The sequence below is a fragment of the Paramisgurnus dabryanus genome, chromosome 15 (genome assembly GCF_030506205.2).
Source record: "Paramisgurnus dabryanus chromosome 15, PD_genome_1.1, whole genome shotgun sequence".
Classification (NCBI taxonomy): domain Eukaryota; kingdom Metazoa; phylum Chordata; class Actinopteri; order Cypriniformes; family Cobitidae; genus Paramisgurnus; species Paramisgurnus dabryanus.
In genome coordinates, this window is record NC_133351.1 from 36,128,813 (window position 1) to 36,152,246 (window position 23,434).

A 23,434-nucleotide genomic window follows, 5' to 3' on the forward strand; every position below is an offset into this window, starting at 1 on the left:
CTTTAATGTGTTGTCCTTAACTAGACACAAAATGTGTTGTTTAAACACATTTAGTTAATATATCATTGGAAAGCTCAGAGTATTCATATTCAGTAGCGGCTCCTGACTAAAAATTTAGGTGGGGCAGATTCGTGGGTTATTTCGTAGGCTGTATGATTAACGTATGATTTACTGCTGGTATAAGTTTTACGTTTACATGAATGAACGCATGCAGAACACTTAGCAAGGTCTAGTGTCCTTCCATAAATAAGCGCTCTAAAGCTTATTAATTGGTTTTTTTTAGCCCTTTCAGACAAGCATACACACATATCCACTTGTCCCCATGAAGAAGAATGAAAAAGTAAGCATGGGAAATAAAACACTTTATTCTGTTTAGTATAACCAGACAGCAAAAGCTTTATGTCATCCCATGGCCCTTTAAATGCCCTTATTGAACAATTGGTCATTTGGCTGTTGCAAATTTTTTTATATCTGGCTTGTGAGGGCAAAGTTGTCTTCTCAGCTTGATCTTTACATACAGTAGCCAATTAAGCTGTGTGCTTAATTTCCAAGCTTAATTTCCAAACATATTCATCTTATTTTACAACTTAAAATAGTCTAGAAACTCTGGAAATATTTGTTAAAAATTATTAAGCAGATTTACAAGTTTAGATTTCACTTATGACGCTCTGGGTGGAGATTAAAGCAGGAGTGTATGTGTGAAGAGGGTGCTGGACATACTTGAATAATTTGTTCCACATTGTTAAACAAGTTGTAGTTCTCATAAAATACAAGTATGAAAACAGATCTTTCTAAAGACAAAAAAAGTGTGCATTACCTTAAATTTATTTCCTAAAACCGTTTATATTTGGTGGAACTAAACAGAAATCATTGAATTATTATAAGATTTATGTACAGGATTTGACCATATGTACAAAATGTTAGGAAAAGGCAACAATAAAACGCCACTGCTAAGAAGCAAACATGCTGGTGTCTCTTGAATACCAAAAAGCCATAAATATGGGATTCTTCAGTGCATAAAGCTGTATTTCAACCCCACCTCCAAACTAAAGCTTCCAAAAATATAACATTTGCTGTGAGCTACATTACGTTTTATTTATTGACATGCCATAATACACTGAATAGTAAATTTAGGATTTTTGGTGAATAGCCACCACAAACAAGACTGTAACATTAGAGAGAGGTGCCAGAGACCAGAGTAATGATTTGGAATGGAATATTGGGAAGTAAGATGGCAGGCCCCTTTAGGGTCTGTGAGGATGACAAAAGGACATCTGTGAGATATGTAAAGTTCCTAAAATACTGTATGGGTTTTCACTATGGGATATAAAAGGATTCATGTCTTTTGAAATAAATTTACTTTCATGGAGGATAATACACCATCCCATGTTGAAAAAAAAAACATCACTGACTATTTTAATTCATATGGGCATTAAATAAGAAACAATTACGGTATGCCGCCATCATTCTCTGACATTAGTCCTATTATGGAGCATCATTATATATGAAAGATCTGTGAGGTGGAGAGCACTATAATTCATATTCAACATCACCTCTGGAATGCAATAATAGCATCTTCAATTAAAAATGAAGACAGAAACCGTAAACTTACAAGTTTAAAGAATTGGAGAGTTAAAGTCATGTCAAAACTATGCTCATATATTTTTATGTAACTTGTGTTAAATGCATTATTTGATTTACATGGCTCTGGGGTCAGGGGATCTCTGGATAATTCGTAATTCGTTTGTAATTATAAAACGAAAATACCGCTTTTCTGTTTTTTGTTTCAAAACGAAAAACCAAATAACCGTTTTTGGTGTCAGAATCAAAAAACGAAACACCAATTAAAAACGTCCCGTTTTTCGTTTTTTGGCGATCATTTTATCGTTATTCCTTTTTGAACAAAAAATGAAGAGTGTCTTTGAACTTCAGTCAATTCGTTTTTCGTTTATTGCAAGTGGTGCCCGCTGCAGAGCCAAATGGGCGGAGCTGGAGCTCTAGCGAGGCGGGGCACCCTCGCTGGATCTAGTGGGCGTGGCAGCATCAAGTGCGCAGGCGCAGATAGAGTTTATTTAAACTTCCTGTACAGCCTGTATCAAGTACTCCGGAGTATTGCACGGTAATTTAAAGATAAACTGAGCTTTAATATGTATATTAAATCTTAATCTTACAATTATCGCTTTCTCGACGTGATTTTCGGGAGTGTGTTGAGTTTCGCGTTAAACACTCGATGTGCTAACATTCTCCCGTCCACCACAAGTGGCACGTAGTGTTTATATTGTAGTATTTATTTTTTGTATTTAAATATTTGTTGAACCTGCACAGGTGCACCAGACAATACTTTTGCGAGGACAGGATCACGGTGCCTCTGTAAATAAGCATTTACACGAGCTCTGAAATCATGCAGTTCAACAAAAAGGTATGTGTGTGTGAATTAAATATTTTAATTATACTGTGTGTGATAAACAAAATGTTTGTTGAACCTTTCTGTTTGTGCATGTCATAGTAATTTCTTTCTTGCATTTAAAACTAAAAACATATTGTTCATTTAATATTTTCTTGTGTTGTGAAACCTTTGGGATGTCTGAATTTAAACTACTTTATTTCAGTTGTTATAATAGTTTTTCTGCGTTACATTACTTATGACAAGTTAAAAACATGTATAGAAATACTCTTTATGTTGTGCTCTTGAGCAAGGTGATTCATCACAAAAGCTGTTTATATGCAATGCACTGTACAAAACATGTAAACAAGACAATGATGCTAATTTATGCTTTCTATGTTTTAGATTTTATCATCAAGCATGGTCTCAAGTGCAGACGATCCCACACTTTCACTGCTGTTACTGTACATCAACATTTTAAAATGTGTAAAAATCCAGCCTCTGGACAACCTTCCATTGGCTGCAACACCACCTTCATCCCCAGCATCAGCATCCCCACCTTTATTTCCCCTCGACATTGGAACATGTCTGTACTGATTTTGAGGTACAGCTTTTTAACTTCTTGCTGCTTGTAAACTTGTTTAAATATCTTTAGTGGAGTATTAAGAAAGAACGCAGTACACAGTTGTCACAAATAACCCACTGAGGGTCAGTTAAGTAAACCAAGTACACATTTTTAACAAAACTGTAAACAAACAGAAAGACTTAACTTAAAAAAACAATCCCTAGTTGTGACCGCTATATACTGTATTAATTGTATATCTAATTGTATTGTCTATAATTAACAGGGTTACCCTCTACAGCTAGGAGGAATTGATTGTGGGGTATTTATGTTGATGGTAAGTGGTCTTTTATTTGCTGTACACCTGTCTCTGTGTACTAAACATAGCATTTGTTAATATTGTTTTGTTTTTTCTATGAACTCTATGTTATGACTGTGAGAAAACATAAAAAAGAACTATTAAGATTTTCGATTGCTATCTTTTGCCAGTCTGACACACCAATAATCATAAAGTGGTGGTGCTCAGTTAATTTAGACATTTCCTCTGACAAAGTATGATATTAATAACTATACTTCTGATAAAACCTCCATTATGTGCATTTCCAGTAGGCAGACAATATAAATAAAGCAATGCATGCCTAAAAACATTCTAATGTTTGTCTCTTCTTACAGTCAAATCCCACAACTACTCACCCAGAAAGTAACATATGCAGATAACATGAAATTCACTCCACCTGAGTCAGATGTCATGGAGATCATCCAGACACCAGAAGTAGATGTATGTAGCGGGAATGTTTATGTACTGATTGACTTGTTTAACTTGTTAATGTGTGTATTAACCTTTCCTGTTTCATGAATTTGTTTATGAGCAGCACATCATTATTAATTATATTATTATTGGAATTCTTATATAGCACACAGGACTCAGCGGTGATGAGAAACATTCAGCTGACCTGTGAGTGGGTAAAGGAGACCACTTGCTGGGAAGATGAGCTGCAAAAGATCTAAAGGATGATGCCCAGTTGGCTATAACAATGTTGGACTTGTTTATAAACACCGTGTTTTATGAGGGTGAAAGGAATGAAAAAGAAATTTCGACTCCCTTCTCTTTTATATTTTAGAGAAGAGCAGGAGATATATGAGACAAAAGAGTTATTTGTGGGTTTTGTTTACACAAAAAAAACCCTGTCTTGTGAATCTACTAGTGGGGATAGACTAATGTAAAAATTAATTTTTTTGATTGGTTTTGTAAAATACCATTAAACGTTTGTGTGAACTGTAAAGTGATGTGTTCTTGAAATAAATGTATAATATTTATTATTGTATCTTATTATACCATTAAAGTCTTGTGTTCTTGAAATATTCATGATATTATTTTATATCTTCTTATTATAACATTTTATATAGATTTATTTTATGTTAGATGCATATTTTGCTAAATTTGGGTTAATAGAAACCAATAAATCCACTTGTAGGACAGTGGAGTATAACACTTGTACACCTGAGTATGTGACTATTAAATTACATTAATCTTCTACAAAAATGTAGTTGAATCGAATGCTTCACTAATGTCAAAGCACATCGTATATCCTCTACTATGAGAAGTCACATGGTTGGTTTTTGACTACTTGTCTGCTTATTCGTTAAAAATAGCATAATGCATAGCCTATCACATAAAGGTTTAATCTTTTCAAAGTTACAGTCAATATTCCATTTAAATTTGCAATATCATTTTTAAACCATATGCTTTCACATTTACATACAATAAGGGCAGATTAGGTAACCTAGTCTTATTTATTATTATTATTATATGTATTTATTTATTGAATTAATCAGATGATTTCGTAATACAACAAGGTAGTATGAACATTAGTAAATGCATTAACATGAAAAATAATTAACAATATAGCTTTTCAGCAAGTATTAATTCTTGTTAATGTTAGTTAATGTCAATACAGTTATTTAGTTCATGCATTAACTAATGTTAACAGTTACAACGCTTGTTAAATGTATTAGTAAATGCTGAAATTAACATGAACTAAGATTCATAAATGCTGTAGAAGTATTCATGTTAGCTAATGCATTAACTAATCTTATCGATCATTTAGATTAGTTCACAACCCACACGTTGCGGTGGACACAAATAAAGAGGGGTGCACAGATAGTAAGCTTTCACTGGCAAAGCAGCACACAACTCTTTCCTCCATAAAAGGGCCTTGTTGTCACTTTCAGATATTTACATCATGGTTTATGGTAAGCCACATTTCTGAATTGTGTTACTTTGTGGAATTGGATGATGTCAAATGATGTCTTTAAATACAAATGTACAACAGTACAGTGAAGCAGGGCTCTGCATTGCAACTCTTTCACTTGCATATATGCCCTTAAATAATTTACAAGCATAGTGGATGAGTGAAGACTAAAACCTTCTGTTTGTGTTATAATGTTAAGGTTATATTATACTTTTATACATTTATACTAGTTCCTGTGGCTTACCATAAACCATGATGTAAATATCTGAAAGTGACAACAAGGCCATTAAAGCATTTACTAATGTTTAATACAACCTTGTTGTATTACGAAATCATCTGATTAATTCTATAAATAAATACATATAATAATAATAATAAATAAGACTAGGTTACCTAACCTGCCCTTATTGTATGTAAATGTGAAAGCATAAGGTGTAAAAATGATATTGCAAATTTAAATGGAATATTGACTCAAAGATTCAACCTTTATGTGATAGGCTATGCATTATGCTATTTTTAACGAATAAGCAGACAAGTAGTCTAAAACCAACCATGTGACTTCTCATAGTAGAGGATATACGATGTGCTTTGACATTAGTGAAGCATTCGATTCAACTACATTTTTGTAGAAGATTAATGTAATTTAATAGTCACATACTCAGGTGTACAAGTGTTATACTCCACTGTCCTACAAGTGGATTTATTGGTTTCTATTAACCCAAATTTAGCAAAATATGCATCTAACATAAAATAAATCTATATAAAATGTTATAATAAGAAGATATAAAATAATATCATGAATATTTCAAGAACACAAGACTTTAATGGTATAATAAGATACAATAATAAATATTATACATTTATTTCAAGAACACATCACTTTACAGTTCACACAAACGTTTAATGGTATTTTACAAAACCAATCAAAAAAATAAATTTTTACATTAGTCTATCCCCACTAGTAGATTCACAAGACAGGGTTTTTTTTTGTGTAAACAAAACCCACGAATAACTCTTTTGTCTCATATATCTCCTGCTCTTCTCTAAAATATAAAAGGGAAGGGAGTCGAAATATCTTTTTCATTCCTTTCACCCTCATAAAACACGGTGTTTATAAACAAGTCCAACATTGTTATAGCCAACTGGGCATCATCCTTTAGATCTTTTGCAGCTCATCTTCCCAGCAAGTGGTCTCCTTTACCCACTCACAGGTCAGCTGAATGTTTCTCATCACCGCTGAGTCCTGTGTGCTATATAAGAATCCCAATAATAATATAATTAATAATGATGTGCTGCTCATAAACAAATTCATGAAACAGGAAAGGTTAATGCACACATTAACAAGTTAAACAAGTCAATCAGTACATAAACATTCCCGCTACATACATCTACTTCTGGTGTCTGGATGATCTCCATGACATCTGACTCAGGTGGAGTGAATTTCATGTTATCTGCATATGTTACTTTCTGGGTGAGTAGTTGTGGGATTTGACTGTAAGAAGAGACAAACATTAGAATGTTTTTAGGCATGCATTGCTTTATTTATATTGTCTGCATACTGGAAATGCACATAATGGAGGTTTTATCAGAAGTATAGTTATTAATATCATACTTTGTCAGAGGAAATGTCTAAATTAACTGAGCACCACCACTTCATGATTATTGGTGTGTCAGACTGGCAAAAGATAGCAATCGAAAATCTTAATAGTTCTTTTTTATGTTTTCTCACAGTCATAACATAGAGTGCATAGAAAAAACAAAACAATATTAACAAATGCTGTGTTTAGTACACAGAGACAGGTGTACAGCAAATAAAAGACCACTTACCATCAACATAAATACCCCACAATCAATTCCTCCTAGCTGTAGAGGGTAACCCTGTTAATTATAGACAATACAATTAGATATACAATTAATACAGTATATAGCGGTCACATCTAGGGATTGTTTTTTTTTAAGTTAAGTCTTTCTGTTTGTTTACAGTTTTGTTAAAAATGTGTACTTGGTTTACTTAACTGACCCTCAGTGGGTTATTTGTGACAACTGTGTACTGCGTTCTTTCTTAATACTCCACTAAAGATATTTAAACAAGTTTACAAGCAGCAAGAAGTTAAAAAGCTGTACCTCAAAATCAGTACAGACATGTTCCAATGTCGAGGGGAAATAAAGGTGGGGATGCTGATGCTGGGGATGAAGGTGGTGTTGCAGCCAATGGAAGGTTGTCCAGAGGCTGGATTTTTACACATTTTAAAATGTTGATGTACAGTAACAGCAGTGAAAGTGTGGGATCGTCTGCACTTGAGACCATGCTTGATGATAAAATCTAAAACATAGAAAGCATAAATTAGCATCATTGTCTTGTTTACATGTTTTGTACAGTGCATTGCATATAAACAGCTTTCGTGATGAATAACCTTGCTCAAGAGCACAACATAAAGAGTATTTCTATACATGTTTTTAACTTGTCATAAGTAATGTAACGCAGAAAAACTATTATAACAACTGAAATAAAGTAGTTTAAATTCAGACATCCCAAAGGTTTCACAACACAAGAAAATATTAAATGAACAATATGTTTTTAGTTTTAAATGCAAGAAAGAAATTACTATGACATGCACAAACAGAAAGGTTCAACAAACATGATGTTTATCACACACAGTATAATTAAAATATTTAATTCACACACACATACCTTTTTGTTGAACTGCATGATTTCAGAGCTCGTGTAAATGCTTATTTACAGTAGGCACAGTGATATAGAGAGCAGAAGATCCTGTCCTCGCAAAAGTATTGTCTGGTGCACCTGTGCAGGTTCAACAAATATTTAAATACAAAAAATAAAAACTACAATAAAAACACTACGTGCCACTTGTGGTGGACGGGAGAATGTTAGCACATCGAGTGTTTAACGCGAAACTCAACATACTCCCGAAAATCACGTCGAGACAGCGATAATTGTAAGATTAAGATTTAATATACATATTAAAGCTCAGTTTATCTTTAAATTACCGTTTTCTTACCGTGCAATACTTGATACAGGCTGTACGGGAAGTTTAAACAAACTCTATTTGCGCCTGCGCACTTGATGCTGGAATAACTCCAAAAAGGAATAACGATAAAATGATCGCCAAAAAACGACAAACGGGACGTTTTTAATTGGTTTTTCGTTTTTTGATTCTGACACCAAAAACGGTTATTTGGTTTTTCGTTTTGAAACAAAAAACAGAAAAGCGGTATTTTCGTTTTATAATTACAAACGAATTACGGATTATCCAGAGATCCCCTGACCCTCTGGCTTCAGCTAAACAACGTCTGTCTTCCAGCCAATTACCTACGCCTACAATGCAAACGTTACGTTACCTTATAAATATTCATGAACAAAGTCTTTGCTGTAGTAGGATTGGGCATCGTCTTGCGGGGCGGAGTGTAGAGGCATCGCCTGTAGTTTCTCGCTGAAGCGCGCTTGGCTTGTTTCAGTTCGTGATTGAATCATGAAGAACATAAAACATCACTGGGAGTGGTACGGACATTGTGCAATAGCTGGATAGAGGAGTTTATTTGCTCTCCTTTTGCCCGTGTGAAATTATAATGCTGCTGCGCACGGACCAAGCTGCTTTTCTCCATTTAAGCACCGATAAAGTTGGACAGAAAGTGATAACGGATACCGGACGTATACAGGACAAACCCGAATAATAAGATTGTGATTCTGCACAGGAAGAGAGATGGGGAACGCAGGCAGTATGAACCAGCACACTGACCCCAGAGGACACCATATGCCTCTCAAACTGCCCATGCCCGACCCGGGGGAACTGGAGGAGAGATTTGCGCTCGTCCTGGTCTGTAATAATGATTTTATTTTTAGTCATTTTGACGCGCAAAACAAACATAGTAAGAGAGTCTGACCCAAACTTTTACTTTAAGTGAGTTGGTTAGTTTGAACTTTCTTTTGTTATTAACTCTATTTAGTTAACTTCAAGAGAAAGTTTAAGAGAAAAATGTGTTTTCTGGGTATTTTTAAAATTTTTAAATCTGGGTATTTTCACGTTTTATTCTACCGTCAGTCGGAATAGGGACGGTCGTAGATGGGTAATTTGCTGTTGTTAACTCCTTAGGGTGTTTTGTTTATTGGGCTTTATGGTTTATACATCCAAAGCAGTTTATTTCTCTGTAAATGTCAAGGGCTTAACAGATTCTTTACATTATTATATAGGAGGAGTTGACACTTTTTTGACTTACACAAACCCTGCCTCTCTTCTATCCATTCTTTTTGGAGAACCATCTTGTCCAGATGTCAGATGTCTTTATTAAATTTAGTTTTTATTTATTATGGCCCACATGGCCTATTATTAGGTTAATCATTAAAACAAAATACATCTACACACCAGTTTTGTTTAATCTCTATCATCTACCATTGTCCACAACAGCTGTTCCCAAACAACCCATTTACTCCTTTAGTTTTGTCCATCTTGACTTGAATATGGCACAGGAAATTATGTCATGAAGTTGGAATCTACAATCCTTTGTCTCCATGTGTCATAAGAATGCCAAGAATGTATCAGATTAGAATGCAACTACCTGAAGTCTGGACATCTTCTAGTTCTGGTTTAATGGGAACATATAAATGTAGGTCAGTCGTAATGCTAACACAAGACAAACCCTTTCAGTTAACAAACAAACACCAATAAGCAGATAAAGTAAAAGAGTCTACTTTAAAAAAGCAGATTGTGGCAGAATGGGTGAGTTTAGTCCATCTCAAGTGAAATAGAGTTGGTCTCTGTTTTACACAGCCTCGGGCTCTGGTGATTTTATTAAACAAAAAAGTAGTTTTCATTCGCTGTCCTTCAGGTAGAAATGTTGTCTTTTTTCTTTTAGTCACTGTTTATAGTTTTTTTTTTTAGCTTTTGTGGTTGTGTAATAGTCATCACAATGCTCTGTGCTAATTGCCTCGAGTCACAGGCAGATGAATCCTGGATCCTGACGTCACTGCCTGGGTTAGAACAGATTGGAAAGTTTTATTCCGATTCCTAATCCATGTGTTTCACGATCACCTGACTATTTTGCTTTTAGATACATGTACTGTAGGAGCACTGCTGTAGCCCCAACGGCTTTGATCTGAATAAATACTATGGTTTTTATGTGGTATCTGTTTTCTGTATGAACCATGAAAACCACAGGTAGCCACATCAAAGTGACATCAAAGTTATAATTATACTATTGTTATTATACACTCTTAAATAGGTTTGTCAAATAATAAATGTGCTTTATGCAGTAACTTAAGCAACTTTTAATGCACATTCTGCCACCATTATACCAAAATACAACCAGCAGTTATTGCTACTAATGTAAAACCAGTGGTATTATAGGCATTAGCCACCACCGTCATAATTTTATATTAGTAACAATGAATACTGAAACTACCGTATTTGTTTCTTTGGAGAATTTCTGTAAGAGACATCTCTGTTGTTTTTGAGACTGACAAGAATTAGGGTGCCATTAGAGTCAATACTTGCAATAAAATAAAAAAATACACACTTTAAAAGTAGGCATCCTCTGTTTTGCATTGGGTCTTAATCACACTGTTGGGGCTTTCTTCACGATAACAACCGGCTGCATGTACATTATCCAGCTTATTACTTGGCTATTTACCTAGAAAGTTAAGGAATATTAAATATTGATTTGAAATATTTTATTAGCTCATTCTTAACAAATGCAGACATTCTGCAAGGAAAGGAACACACTATTTGTTTTAATAATTAGCAAATATAATGTCATATATGTTATTAAAAGACACATTTTATAAAATTTTTGTGTAATATTACCTGTCTAAATTATTTGAAGCATCTGGGTTACCCCCCAAAAAAACCTGGGTTATCTAAAAAAAATAATAAACCGCCATATGTCACGACTGGCCAATCAGAATCAAGCATTCCAATGAACCATGTAATAATATAATGTATAACACATCTTCTCCTTTACCTGAGGCTGATCTAGAGTTGCTCTACTCTTATCAATAGTTGATTGCTTTTTTGTAGGTAATACAAGACAATTCGCATACAGGTTTTTTACGTCATGAAGAAATTTTTTTGACATGCCACTTTATTTTTTAATAAAGCAAATTATTTACACAATATATTACAATACAGACAATAGGTTTACTTATACAGTGCATTATTTGTCCTACTGTAACCATTCAACCAGTATAGTGACACCCTGGGCACATAAAGGGAGGGGATTAAAGCACCACGTACAGAGTGTAACACAAAACATATAAGAGGCGACAAGATGACAGACAGATAACAGAGGGACAAGACAATTGACAGTTGAGTTGACCCAATAACGTATTATTGATGGTTGAGTAGAATGATCTTGAGGTTCACATTCGTTAGTCACGGTTAGGGTGTTTGAGGGGAAAAGGGTTTGAAAAAACATGTTATGCATGAGTATTAATAGTGTGTGCCTATGAAAGACTGAAATGATTGAACTGGTTGGCATTGCCACATGGCGTGCAAATAGACATCTATGCTACCTAAAGTGCATTGTGAACAAATATTGATGTTGGGTTGGCCCATTTTGAACATTTTACTTTGGGTGATGTGAGTTCTGTGAATGACTTTATATTGTATAAGCTGCAAGTTTGTGTTATCGGTCATGAAAAATGTGTTCCTACAGATTTGTTCCCAGAAGACATTTTTTAAACAAGGATTTTTATCAGAAAGGCAGTAAATGAACTGATCATATGGATTTGTTTAGCTATTTGTCCTTAGACATGTACAAAATAGGCTAAATAAAACGTGTGCTTTCACATCCATGTGAAATGTATCCTGTCACAGAGTGGCAGGCGCTTATAGGGATGATGTATTTTTTCTTGTCAGGCTGTGGTTAAAGCATTAGGAACACTTTAGAACCGTTATTGCAGATTTGATATTTACTGCAATGAAAATCCACAGGTCCTGTAAGTAAATGCCTTAGTGAGTGAGACGGATCTTTCTAATGATTGAACCTTCTGTGTTAGCGCTGCTTAATCTCAGAGGAAAATCTGATGGGTATCTGGCTGATTAATATAATGATGACCTGGTCTTTAAAGTCACATGTAAGTAAAATATAAGAGGAAATGGTACTTTCCAGGCAGAAAACCTTGATTATACTACATAATATATAACTATAACTTATGGACATAAAAAAGTTTTCCTGAATTAAATTTAAATAGTGCTTGCCCATGCTAGATTTGCTAGCACAATGCTAGTTGCTTGTCAGGGTGTTGCTGTATTATATGGTCTAAGATATGGTATGAATTGCCTGATTTATTGACAGGCTCATAAAAATAGAAAAGTATGGCAAACCAAAATGTTTTAAAATAGTTTATAGCACAAAGGAATGGGATGAGTATGGCACTTAAGTCTAACTCAACCAAAGGTATGAGCAATAGTAACCACTAACATGTGATGTTTTTTCATAGCAGAAGATCAGCTTTCATGAGCATCACACCAGTCTGTATACGGAAATATGTCTGTATACAGTACCAATAATGCCATGGACATGAGAATTCATTTTTTTGTGATGTTCAGCTTATAGTGTTTTGAGTTTGACATTTCACCCAAAAGCCAGATCCTAATGTTAGATTTTAAAGTCAGATTCAGTGTACTGTAGGTTAAGGTTTGCTGAAAGCTTGGTTGTTCAGATTTGAATGAGTTTATTCAGTATTTTAATACCAGGATCAACAGAAAGCCAGGTCAGTACAAGAGCTACAGTACACAAACTGATCACCCTTAGTAAACAAAATAGAAAGTCCATTGCTTGTTTTTTTACAGAGCACTCATCCTTTCAATTAGTGCTGCACAATTAATCGCATCGCAATCGCGATGTCAGCCTGTGCAATTATATGACAGCAAAATGTTGCAATTATATTAAATAAATAAATGTGTGGACTTGTTAACACAAACTTTCTGATAACAGTTTTATGATTTTCCTTGCTGTTTAAAAAAAGAAAGAAAAATGAACAAAAACGGCAGTGCACGTGTGGCATGCACGTGTGTGGTGTGCGTCGTCACTTATACCAGAGCGAAGATGGATGCAGAGGAGGTTGACAGTGATCTGGTAGCTAAAAAAACTCTATGTCTGTTGTATGGCGGTATTTTGGATTTAGGATTACTGACACTGAGCAGTTGCTACATCACGTGGCAATACGAAAACATTTCTAGTTTTACAAATACAAATTTTAGCTAAACTGTGTGTGGATTTTCTTTAAAACCCATCAAGTTGACTCATGATACCATCTAGTATAATCGCAATCGCACATCGCAATTTTAGCATCAATAACCGCAATGGGAAAAATTACCCAAATCGTGCAGCCCTACTTTCAATACAGTTAAAGGGAGTGTCTTTTTGAACTGGTTTCAATTGAGACAACCTTTTATATTTTTACGTCTCATGCTGTTACACTGTTCTGAAATCAAAGCTCACAGGAACACATTGTGTGACATTGGCCATGATGCGTGCTTCAACGATTAGGATATAACTCAGCTTAATGTTTGCTATTTTCCTTTTGTTTTGTCCTTAAAGGGACACTTCACCCATTTGCATTAAGCTTTGTATATTTAGAACCCCAGTCATGTTTTTGAATGGTCATGAATAATTTTCTCAGTTGCCACTGAGACAGGAGAAATACAGATTTCAGTGTTGCCCTTCCTTCTTTCAATGATGTAAAAATCATCATTTTGCATCATTGAAAGAAGGAAGTCCAATATCTTTGTTGAGGGAGTGAGACTACAAACACCCCTTTTCTCGGTCAAATAGGCACCAAATTCTAAATGTATGTTAAATTTTACCTACAAATATAATAGGGTTGCCGCAGTGACGTAATTTTCCCACCGGTATCACCGGGTGAGAGGGGCTTATAAATGCGCACGCAGACGTGCACATTTTACTTTCACTTTTAAATTACGTTTAAATGAACTGTTTAAATGCAGTGCTTGCGTACGCTGCATTAAATCGCATATAAATTTGCGTGCAATGTGAGTGCAACAGCTGGTTTACTTAAGTGTTTGAGTCAATGTGCGCAGGTAATTCTCAAAGAACCTGCCAGTCCCAAGCAGAGCAACCGGCTACTTCTCCATAAAGCGCTGCTTGAATGATGGGTTTATTATTTTTCTTGATGAAAAACACAACAAAAAAATGATCTCGCTTATATTAAACATTATATATGTACCGTAAAACTTCAAATAATAGCCACGTCCCAAATAGACGCCTGTCTCTTTTAGACGCCTGGTGTGACGACAGGTTTGGGTAAATAAACGCCTGTCTCAAATAAAGGCCTGGTCTGTTTTTTAGTTTCGGTTTGTATTTAATCTTCTAAAACCCGTCAGATAGTCTGTTTAAGACAGTTCTATGGTGCAGATTGAACACGCTAAAGTTTATTTTTGCTTACCGGTAGATGTCACGTGACAGACGCAGTCGTTCCGTTACTCATCACTATGACAACACAACAAGCTTCGTCGCCAGGATTGAGGTGATGATGACAGTAGCGAAGTGGCAATCGGGAGAGTCGGGACTTTTCCTGGTGGGCCGGTAGTGTTTTGAGGCCGCTGATAAAAGCCGGGCTTTCAGTCTTTTGTCATGCATGCTCTCCCGCCACACATTGTATTTCTCGCGCGGAAACACTATTTATCATATTTAATATGCTGCAGCGCCCAAAATGTATCTGGCCGCACTGCTCTCTCTCTCTATCAAGCCAGTCTTGCCTAGAGTTCTAGTCAAGCGAGCCAATACAAAGAAGAGAAAGAGGCTACACAATAGCCAATCAGAAGTAGCACTGTTGTATCTGGGTAAGATTTCACGCAACAACCAATAAAAAAACATATCCTTGTTTGCTTTATTTATAATTTAAGACTGTTGTTATTACACGAACTAATTTGTTAAACACATTCAAATTAAAAATAAAACGTAATATGTGGTAACCTCCTGCTGTCATGCTGGAACAATTAAATTGAAAGCCTGTCTCTTATAGACGCCTGGTGTGATGATAGGTTTGGGAAAATAAAAGCCTGGGCTATTATTTGAAGTTTTACGGTATATTATAACAAAAATTAGTAAGCACACGGCTTCTGCCATCGTCTTGTCAGTGTCAGCTTGCCTCGCAAACTCTGACAGAAATAAATGAAATCTGACACCTGCTGCTCTGTGACGTGACGCGCGTTCAGCTCCGCTGAATTCAGGCAGCAGACACATTCAGTTGTTAGTGTGTATGCTCTCTAATGAAACTAAATTATTTAATTACACGAAAATATCAAAACGATGGTAAAAGACGGTGTTGCGGTGGGTGGGCAAGTGATCTAACCGCTGAGAGGCTGAAGCACCGGTTATCACCGTTTCACCGACTATCGCGGCAAGCCTAAAATATAACACACTTTCAATAAAGATTAATGTTTCTATGGGTGAAATGCTCCTTTAAGTGTTATGGGTGTAATGTTTGTAATGTTAAACTACTTTCTGAGAGTAATGTGAAATACCAGACAACATACAAATGCAAGAAAATCCAGTCATAAATTGCACTAGTATAGGCCTATTTGTAGCAATAGCCAACAATACATTATGGTAGGGGTGGGAATTGCTTGGACCCTCATGAATCGATTCAGAATCGATTCTTAGGGTCCCGATTCGATTCAGAATCGATTCTTGACGTACTAATTTGCATATCTGTGACGTCATTACGTCACATTTGCTCTCAAAGCCAAAATGTTTGCGCTTTTGCTAGTAGTCTCTGAACTGTCATATACTGTACTTTAATGCAACTAAGGGATAAATAATGTCATTCTTATATACATATATGTCCTGTTTCTGTAAGACATTAAAACCAGTAAAAATAGTAATTAAACGTGACATATTAATTCTATATGTTAACAGGCATTAACTTCCACGAACTGACTAACGTTAAGCATCTAATCATCATCATTATACACAGTGATTGGCAGTATTACTGTATTTATATAATACAGCGCAAACAGCGACTGAATAACAAACTATGTGCATATTTTACAGAAGTATTCATGTTATATCTAAACAGTCAGCGGATGGGTTTGGGCAAGGGTGTCCAATACGTAGATCGCAAAGGCAATCCCGGTAGATCACACATAAGTTAACTGCTGCTCCACGAGCGAAATTGTCATTATGGTCTTTTAGAGTAATTGTGAAACACGCAGGTCTTTTTTAAATGCTGCGCCTTCCTTCTCAACTGTGTTTTGCCAGGCCACTGCAGCTCAGTCATCTTTAACTTCCAAAATTCACATGGATGCGCATTCTTGCCTCACGCAGGAGCAGATGCACGCGCACTGTGTGTGTGAGCGAGCAAACGAGAGAGAGTGAGAGGCAGCGTAGCGCTGATTTGTATGCTTCTGATACAGTTGTAATTTTCTAGTTTGTTTCACTAAACCGCATCTCCGCTATTTTAAGGAGTACTCGACATGTACTCAAAAAGAATAAAGTAATGGTGACAGCCCTAAATTCAGTGTAGAGATATATGCAGTATAATCCTAGAAGCATTTAAAGTGTTCTTTCTCTTCTGCTCTTGTAAGCTCCGCTATGCGCTTGTGCAGTGCGCGCTCTCTTAAGTTGTCTGTGTGAAGCACCGCTCCCCCAGTTGAGTTCCGCCTTTTGGTTCTGAAAACGTCACGTTATTATTTTGTAAACTGACATTTAAGAATCGATTCTTGAAATTTGTGAATCGATTCAGAATCGGCCCACGTCCGAATCGCGATTCATCTAAGAATCGATTTTTTTTCCCACCCCTACATTATGGGGCGGTTTCCCGGACAGGGATTAGACTAGTCCTAGACTAAAAAAAATGTAAGAGCTGTTCAAACTGAAAACAAATGCACTTACAAATCTTGCCCATTGTTTTGCCTCAAAATGCACACAACTAATGTTTTTAGTAAGGCATGTTTGTTCAAACTAGTTATATTTCCTAATTAAACTAAGGCCTAATCCTGGTTTATGCTAATCCCTTTCCAGGAAACTGCCCCATATATGGGTCAAAATTGTGCCAATATTTGTATGTCAAACTCATGTTTCATGAAAATTATTTATTATCAGTAATATGTGGAATAAGGATTTAGTTTGGAAAGGCGATTTTCTCAATATTTATATTTTTTTGCACTATTAGATTCCAGATTTTCAAATAGTTTTACCTCAGCCAGATATTCTGCTATCCTAAGAACCCATACTGTCAGGTTTCAGATTATTTATAATTCTCAATAAAAAAATGTATTCTTAGGACTGGTTTGTGGTCCAGGGTCACAATGTGTCTCCAGTCATCAGTGTTGTTGCCACAGCACATTAATGACAAAATGGCTTTCACTATGGCTTTGAAAAGGAATGTGTCTCACAAAAAGTTTATTGGTTGTTAAAAGTCAAGTTTGCCATTAATTATTAATCTTTGAACTACTTTAACAGCACGGATTTTGCTCTAAAACATGAGACTGGCTGTAGCACTCATATACTTTTATCGAGTGAGTAAAAAGTAGGACCATGATGCCATAGAAGAAACATTTAAGGTTGTATGGTTATTTGTGGTGCAAAAAATAGACCAGTTATTACATGCACACATGCAGAACATCACACTTGTCTTATGGAGAATAATTTGATTGCTGTTTAAAGTGGTTTTTTGTATGGTAATATTCATAATTTTTGTGGTCTGGTGTCTAACTTCTCTGTCTCTGTTCATGTTCAGTCATCTGCAAAGAAGGTAGGCAGTGGTGTTGTGCAGTGTGCAGGCCACACAGAGCGAGCTGAGTCTTGAGCCCTGTATTAAAGGATCATTCAGCGTGCTTTTGTTAGCCAGATGCTGTGAATTAAACACTAAGGCAGTTTTTCCTGTTAAGAGGGGGCGAGTTTTCCCCTTAAACAGGCCTTACTGAATCCCCTTAGAGAGGTTAAAAATAGAGGACGATCTTAATAAACAATGAAACTTTACAGTAGAACTGAAGTTGAGCTTACTGAGTCAAGTAAGAACATTTTCAGCCAATATTTCAATGTTTTCCAAAAAACAGGTGAGTTGGTTAAAAACAAAATATATATAGGTGAGATGATAGATGGCTAACTATTTCTCGGGTTAAGCATTGTTTGTATCTCAGTTCCTTAACAGAGGTAAATGTTAAAACTGTAATCAGTAACTTTGTTGGTTATAAATAAATCCAAACCAGTTGGCTTTTCATGACCTGTTGAGACATGGACTCCACTAGACCTTTCTACCAGAACCTGCAGTCACTTTTTCAGCAATTTCAGCTAGAGTAGCTTGTCTGTTGGATCGGACCACACGTTCCAGCCTTCGCTCCTCAATGAGCCTTGGCCTCCTATGACCCTATCGCCGGTTCACCACGTTTCCTTCCATGGACCACTTTTGATAGGAACACTGCAGGTTTTGGAAATGCTATGACCCATTCGTCTAGCAGTCACAGTTTGAGCACAAGTGAAGCTCGTGAGAGCTGTGCACTGCAGCTCATGCTGGACCAATCGAGCAGATGTGCGTCCGCTGCCCACCTTAAAGTGCTGTCCCTTGTTACATAAAGCGTTGCAACAATTCTATTGCAAGGTATTTTGCACTTTGGGTGGGAATTGAAGATGAGATTAATATCTGTTTAGCCAAAATGCGATTATGCAATGCTTTTTCATGGCAATATGTACATATTTTATGAGGTGGCTTATTTAAGATTTTCTTGACCCCTGTGATGTTGAGGTTAGGGTTTTGTTATTGTTTTTTATGATAATTTTATGATAAAAGCCAACTTTGCTAAATATGTATGAATTCTTGTAAGATCAGGCTGGATTATATGGCCGAATGTAAATGAAACAGTTTTAACAAAACTGCTATTCAGTCAGAGAAACACGTGAAGCGACCAGGTGTAAAAAGACCCTATGTCTACTTGAATCAGTGGCATAGCCAGAAAATAGACTCTGGATGTGAATCTAAAAATATGGGTGTGCCACATTTATTGTTGTGCAAAATTATTAACCATAAGCATATAACCATGCTATAACCATAATGCTATGAGTGAGAAGGCAGACACACATAGCGGAACTATAAAGTGTAAAGATGCTCTATTACTTTCATGTATTTCGGGAGAAACTGGGGAATTCAGCTGCTGTAAATCCGGTTGACAGGACTCTCTGAACTGCAGCGCTCATTATAGATCAATTTATAAAGGTTTTTAAACGAAGAATCGGAATATCAGATAGTTGACATGGTAAGCAAGTTAGTGAATATTTTTAAACAAAAACGAAAAACTAACTAAAAACAAATAGCATACATCTGTGTTAGTTATTGTGGCTGCAGTGTGTCACGTCGCCTTGGACACAAGGGGTCAGTTAAAATATTTTTTTACTTAAGCGTGAAAGGGTTGATTTTAAATATATATATATATATATATATATATATATATATATATATATATATATATATATATATATATATATATATATATATATTCTAAGGCCAACAACAATAGCACAAGTTAAGTAAACTTTTTTATTGAGATTATAAAAATTATTCTGCATCCATTTTTAGGGGGCTATTAACGTGAATGTTAAATAATGTTTATTGTTAAATAAAGTGAAATATATATGGTAAAAAGCACTTTCTGAAAATGTAACTTATGCAATGGTGAAAAAAAACTTGTTTAGTTGTTCAAAACCCTGCCTTCAGCTGAATGTTTCATTATATTCGGCTTCGGCCAAGAATTTTTTGGTTTAGGTGCATCCTGCTACTTATTTATACTGATACTGATCCTCACACATACTGATAAACTTGAATGCACTGTAAGTCGCTTTGAATAATAGTGTCTACTGAATGCATAAACGTAAATGCATCTGAAATTAAAACCTTAGTATAGTTTAACAACATGAAACATGAGTCTACTACTTCTGACAACATTTTTCAGTATGTGTCAGATGCACACTTTATTATCCCATTACACCATTGGAGTAAATTATTTTTGCAGTTGGCATTAGTACACAATAATAAGACACTTGAATATCTGCGATTTTGTGAATATACTTACAGCTGTAGGACTTTGTTGGGCATGAAACGGGTCGGTGTTTAATCACAATAATGCAAAATCTCTAATAGATTATTGCTTAATAATAGTTTTGATTGCACAGCAAAGACAGCACAAAGCTGAATTATGTGTTAATTGCACAACCAAAACCTAAAACCAAGCTGTCATGTGAATTCTGTGATCTCTTGTAATTAAAAGATTTTCATAACTTTCATAATATGTGCTTTTTTGTGGTGTTGAAAAAGTAGAAAGTGCTTTCTGCTGTATAAGCAACGTCATGTTTCTCTGTGCTGTACGTGTTCATGATTAGTATTATGGTCACAGGCCTGTTCTCCTGCTGACTCTTAATTAATCTCAATGAACAATAGCTGCTCGCCCTTCAGCAGGAGCTTAAAAACAGCTGTGAGTCCCGTGCAACAGCCAGAGAAAAACAAGACAGCCTTTATTCTGTCTCAGAGCAGAGCCTGGCACTAACCTTACCATCCACACCTCCTTACTCTATATCCATCCATCCATTCATTGTCCTAAGGCTTATTCAGGCTTTTTGATTTCATGTGGTCTGAGCGACAGACTGTTCACTGAGCCAATTAGTCATAGAGGGCAGAAAGCCAGTGGTCCAACACTAGCGCTGCATGATCATATTGAATACAGCTAAAGTTGGCTGGCACGGCTGGTTTGATGGTGCTGATGCTGCCGATGCTGTGTTATCTCATTGAGCCGATGACGATAGCAATGTGTCATTGCATAGTGCATGGTTACTCCATGGTTACGATTCAAACACTGTAATTGCTGTTTCAATGATTTGGGTTATTTGACAAAATGTATCTCATGACCTTAAAATTTTTAGTATTGTGCCAAGCATCACTCTCTCTGTTTCACCATCTGCATCGACCTAAAACGTTTGACTATACATAACTTTTTGAGGCATTCAAGTCATAGCAATATGCATATTTCCATATGCACTTTGCGATATTTCGATAATTTCAATATTTCTTATATATATCTTGGAGGCCTGAAATCTTTTCTGAAATGGATGACCTGTTACAGCAACGTTATGTTAATGTTGCTCTTGAGTCTTGTCTCTCTTCAGGTTTATTCACTCCTACAATACGTTTTACAGTTTTAATATAGTATGTTTTGTGAAGATTTGCAATAATACGATTTTCAATTTTTTATTATTTTTTTGCTACGTCTGGTAATATGTATTTTCTGTAAAGCTGCTTTGCAACAGTGCAAAACTGTGAAAAGCACTATAGAAATAAACTGAAAAGGCAGCCAAAAAGAGTACTACATGGATGGGAACTCCTTTAATACTTTTCAAAAGCATCCCTGGCTGATAGCTCAGGAATCTGGTTGATGAAATGTAGAGAGAATATATCTATAAATTCTAGGCAAAGGTTAAATAGTATGTTGAGGCACTAAATTACTAAGTTTTGTAATTGTTTTATTTTGTAGTTGCAGTAAAGTTCCCAGTGGTACATGTGTGTTATTCATAGTTTTGATGATTTTATTATTATTAACTAAATTGCAAAACAAAATATTATTAGAATTTATTGAGTTATTTTTATTAGCAATGTACACTGTGTGAGGAAGACACTTAAAGGTTTTCATTTTTCACCCAAAAATGACTATTCTGTCATCATTTTCTTTCTATGGGTTTGCTGCTTGCTTTTAGTGTGATGTTATCACAATGGGTCAACATAATATATAATACAGCTGTACTGCAATTATTACTATTATACAATTCCAACTTACAAATTATCCAATTGTGAGCACAAGTAACAGAAAATAATTATAATGATGAAAGGGGTTTGAAAGCGGTTCCCATTAATTTAACTTTATATATGTAAGCTCTTAATGAAGTTCCATGCAAATATTTATTATTATAATTATTTTCTGTTACTTGTGCTCACAATTGGATAATTTGTAAGTTGGAATTTTATAATAGTAATAATTGCAGTACAGCTGTATTATATATTATGTTGACCCATTGTGATAACATCACACTAAAAGCAAGCAGCAAACCCATAGAAAGAAACTCATAAGAGCAAAGTGTTCAATTATTTTTGTTGCACTTCTCTTTCCTTACATGACCCAGAAGCACAGTATATGTGATGGGTGTTTGTATCTATTCTGATTAACTGAGTACCATGCATTGAGTCAAATATTGTGTCATACAGTCCACACCATTAGTCCTATCAGGATGTCTGTGTAGCTGTATTGTGCTGGTGACGATGGTGTCACAGGTTGGTCTGGCATCGGTGAACAGTGACTGCTCAGACTGGGCTGCTGAGCTCTCTGCTCTCATTATCATGCAGTGCATTATGGGAGCTCACGGGATCCTGGTGTTGGCCAAGAGGACAGCTGTGAGAAACTTCAGCCTGAGCTCCGTCACAGATGATGTGGATGTGCGTGTGGGTGTTTGTTTTGGCTGGGTTATGTGTTCGTGAATCCAGATGTTATTGTGACTGTATAAAAGCACTGGAGGGTTTGATTACTCAATGAGGGAAGAGAAAGACTTTGTTAAATAACTGTTGTGCATGCAGAAAGGGGAACAAATTAACCTGATTAGGTTTAGTTTTGTCCTGTTTATGTATAAAAACATTTGTTTGGATATAAATTAAAAGTGTCACAGTTCTACAAGATAAAAGGTTTATCTTGAGTTGAGCTGATGCATAACAGCATAATGTCTGGTCTACGTTTTAGGAAAAAATGCCCATTTGACAGGAAGACACATCTGACCAACATATAAAATATTTTTTTTTACATTTCTCTTGAAAAATATGTAAAGTCTTTCTGTGAGCCCTTGCTGCTGCTTGTGTGTGATAGGCATATTAGTGTCTGTTCATTAATGTGCTGCCTGACAAAATTGATGTTATTTTCTTCAAATGCTTTCTTCTCTAACATGTATTTAAATAAATTTTCTGCTGTAATGATTCAACTGCTCTTCAGAGGTAATGGCCTGTGTCTGCAGAGGGTTAAACTTCTCATCCCTGAAATCTGTTCATGTCGAATCGTATCATTCTGGTAAATTTAACTCATGCCTGTTTCCAGCTCATGTTGTTAGCCAGCAGGGGAGTTCATTCAGATGTCTAATGGATTCAGTAGGCTACTGTACATAGTGAATTTGTTGTCTTAACTGTTTGTACTTAAACTTCATTGATGCACAGACACTTTTATTTCGTACAAATAA

At 35.7% G+C, this 23,434-nt stretch overlaps 1 protein-coding gene and 2 long non-coding RNA genes across 9 annotated transcripts in view; 2 read left to right on the forward strand and 1 right to left on the reverse strand.

The window, feature by feature from the left end:
• The first annotated feature begins 1,711 nt into the window (after positions 1-1,711).
• Positions 1,712-4,309, forward strand: LOC135758541 (uncharacterized). The gene is made up of 6 exons (XR_010536497.2): positions 1,712-2,119; positions 2,326-2,419; positions 2,789-2,987; positions 3,232-3,282; positions 3,618-3,723; positions 3,860-4,309. It is a non-coding gene; the product is annotated as an uncharacterized lncRNA (long non-coding RNA).
• Positions 4,310-5,998: 1,689 nt separating this feature from the next.
• LOC135758542 (uncharacterized) lies at positions 5,999-8,477 on the reverse strand. 3 transcript variants are annotated; one of them, XR_010536499.2, is made up of 6 exons: positions 8,218-8,477; positions 7,890-8,000; positions 7,322-7,520; positions 7,025-7,075; positions 6,584-6,689; positions 5,999-6,447 (listed from the first exon to the last, which is right to left on the reverse strand). It is a non-coding gene; the product is annotated as an uncharacterized lncRNA (long non-coding RNA). The 3 variants fall into 3 exon arrangements; XR_010536501.1 differs by having other exon boundaries at positions 8,207-8,225; XR_010536498.2 differs by lacking the exon at positions 8,218-8,477 and having other exon boundaries at positions 7,890-8,193.
• A 178-nt stretch (positions 8,478-8,655) lies between these two features.
• Positions 8,656-23,434, forward strand: part of fmnl2a (formin-like 2a) — an 84,672-nt gene continuing 69,893 nt past the window's right edge. For all 5 annotated transcript variants that reach the window (XM_065273111.2, XM_065273110.2, XM_065273108.2 and 2 more), the window contains exon 1: positions 8,656-9,033. In XM_065273111.2, the coding sequence (XP_065129183.1) occupies positions 8,920-9,033 (114 nt within the window). In that variant the 5' untranslated portion in view covers positions 8,656-8,919. The remainder of the gene's footprint in view (positions 9,034-23,434) is intronic.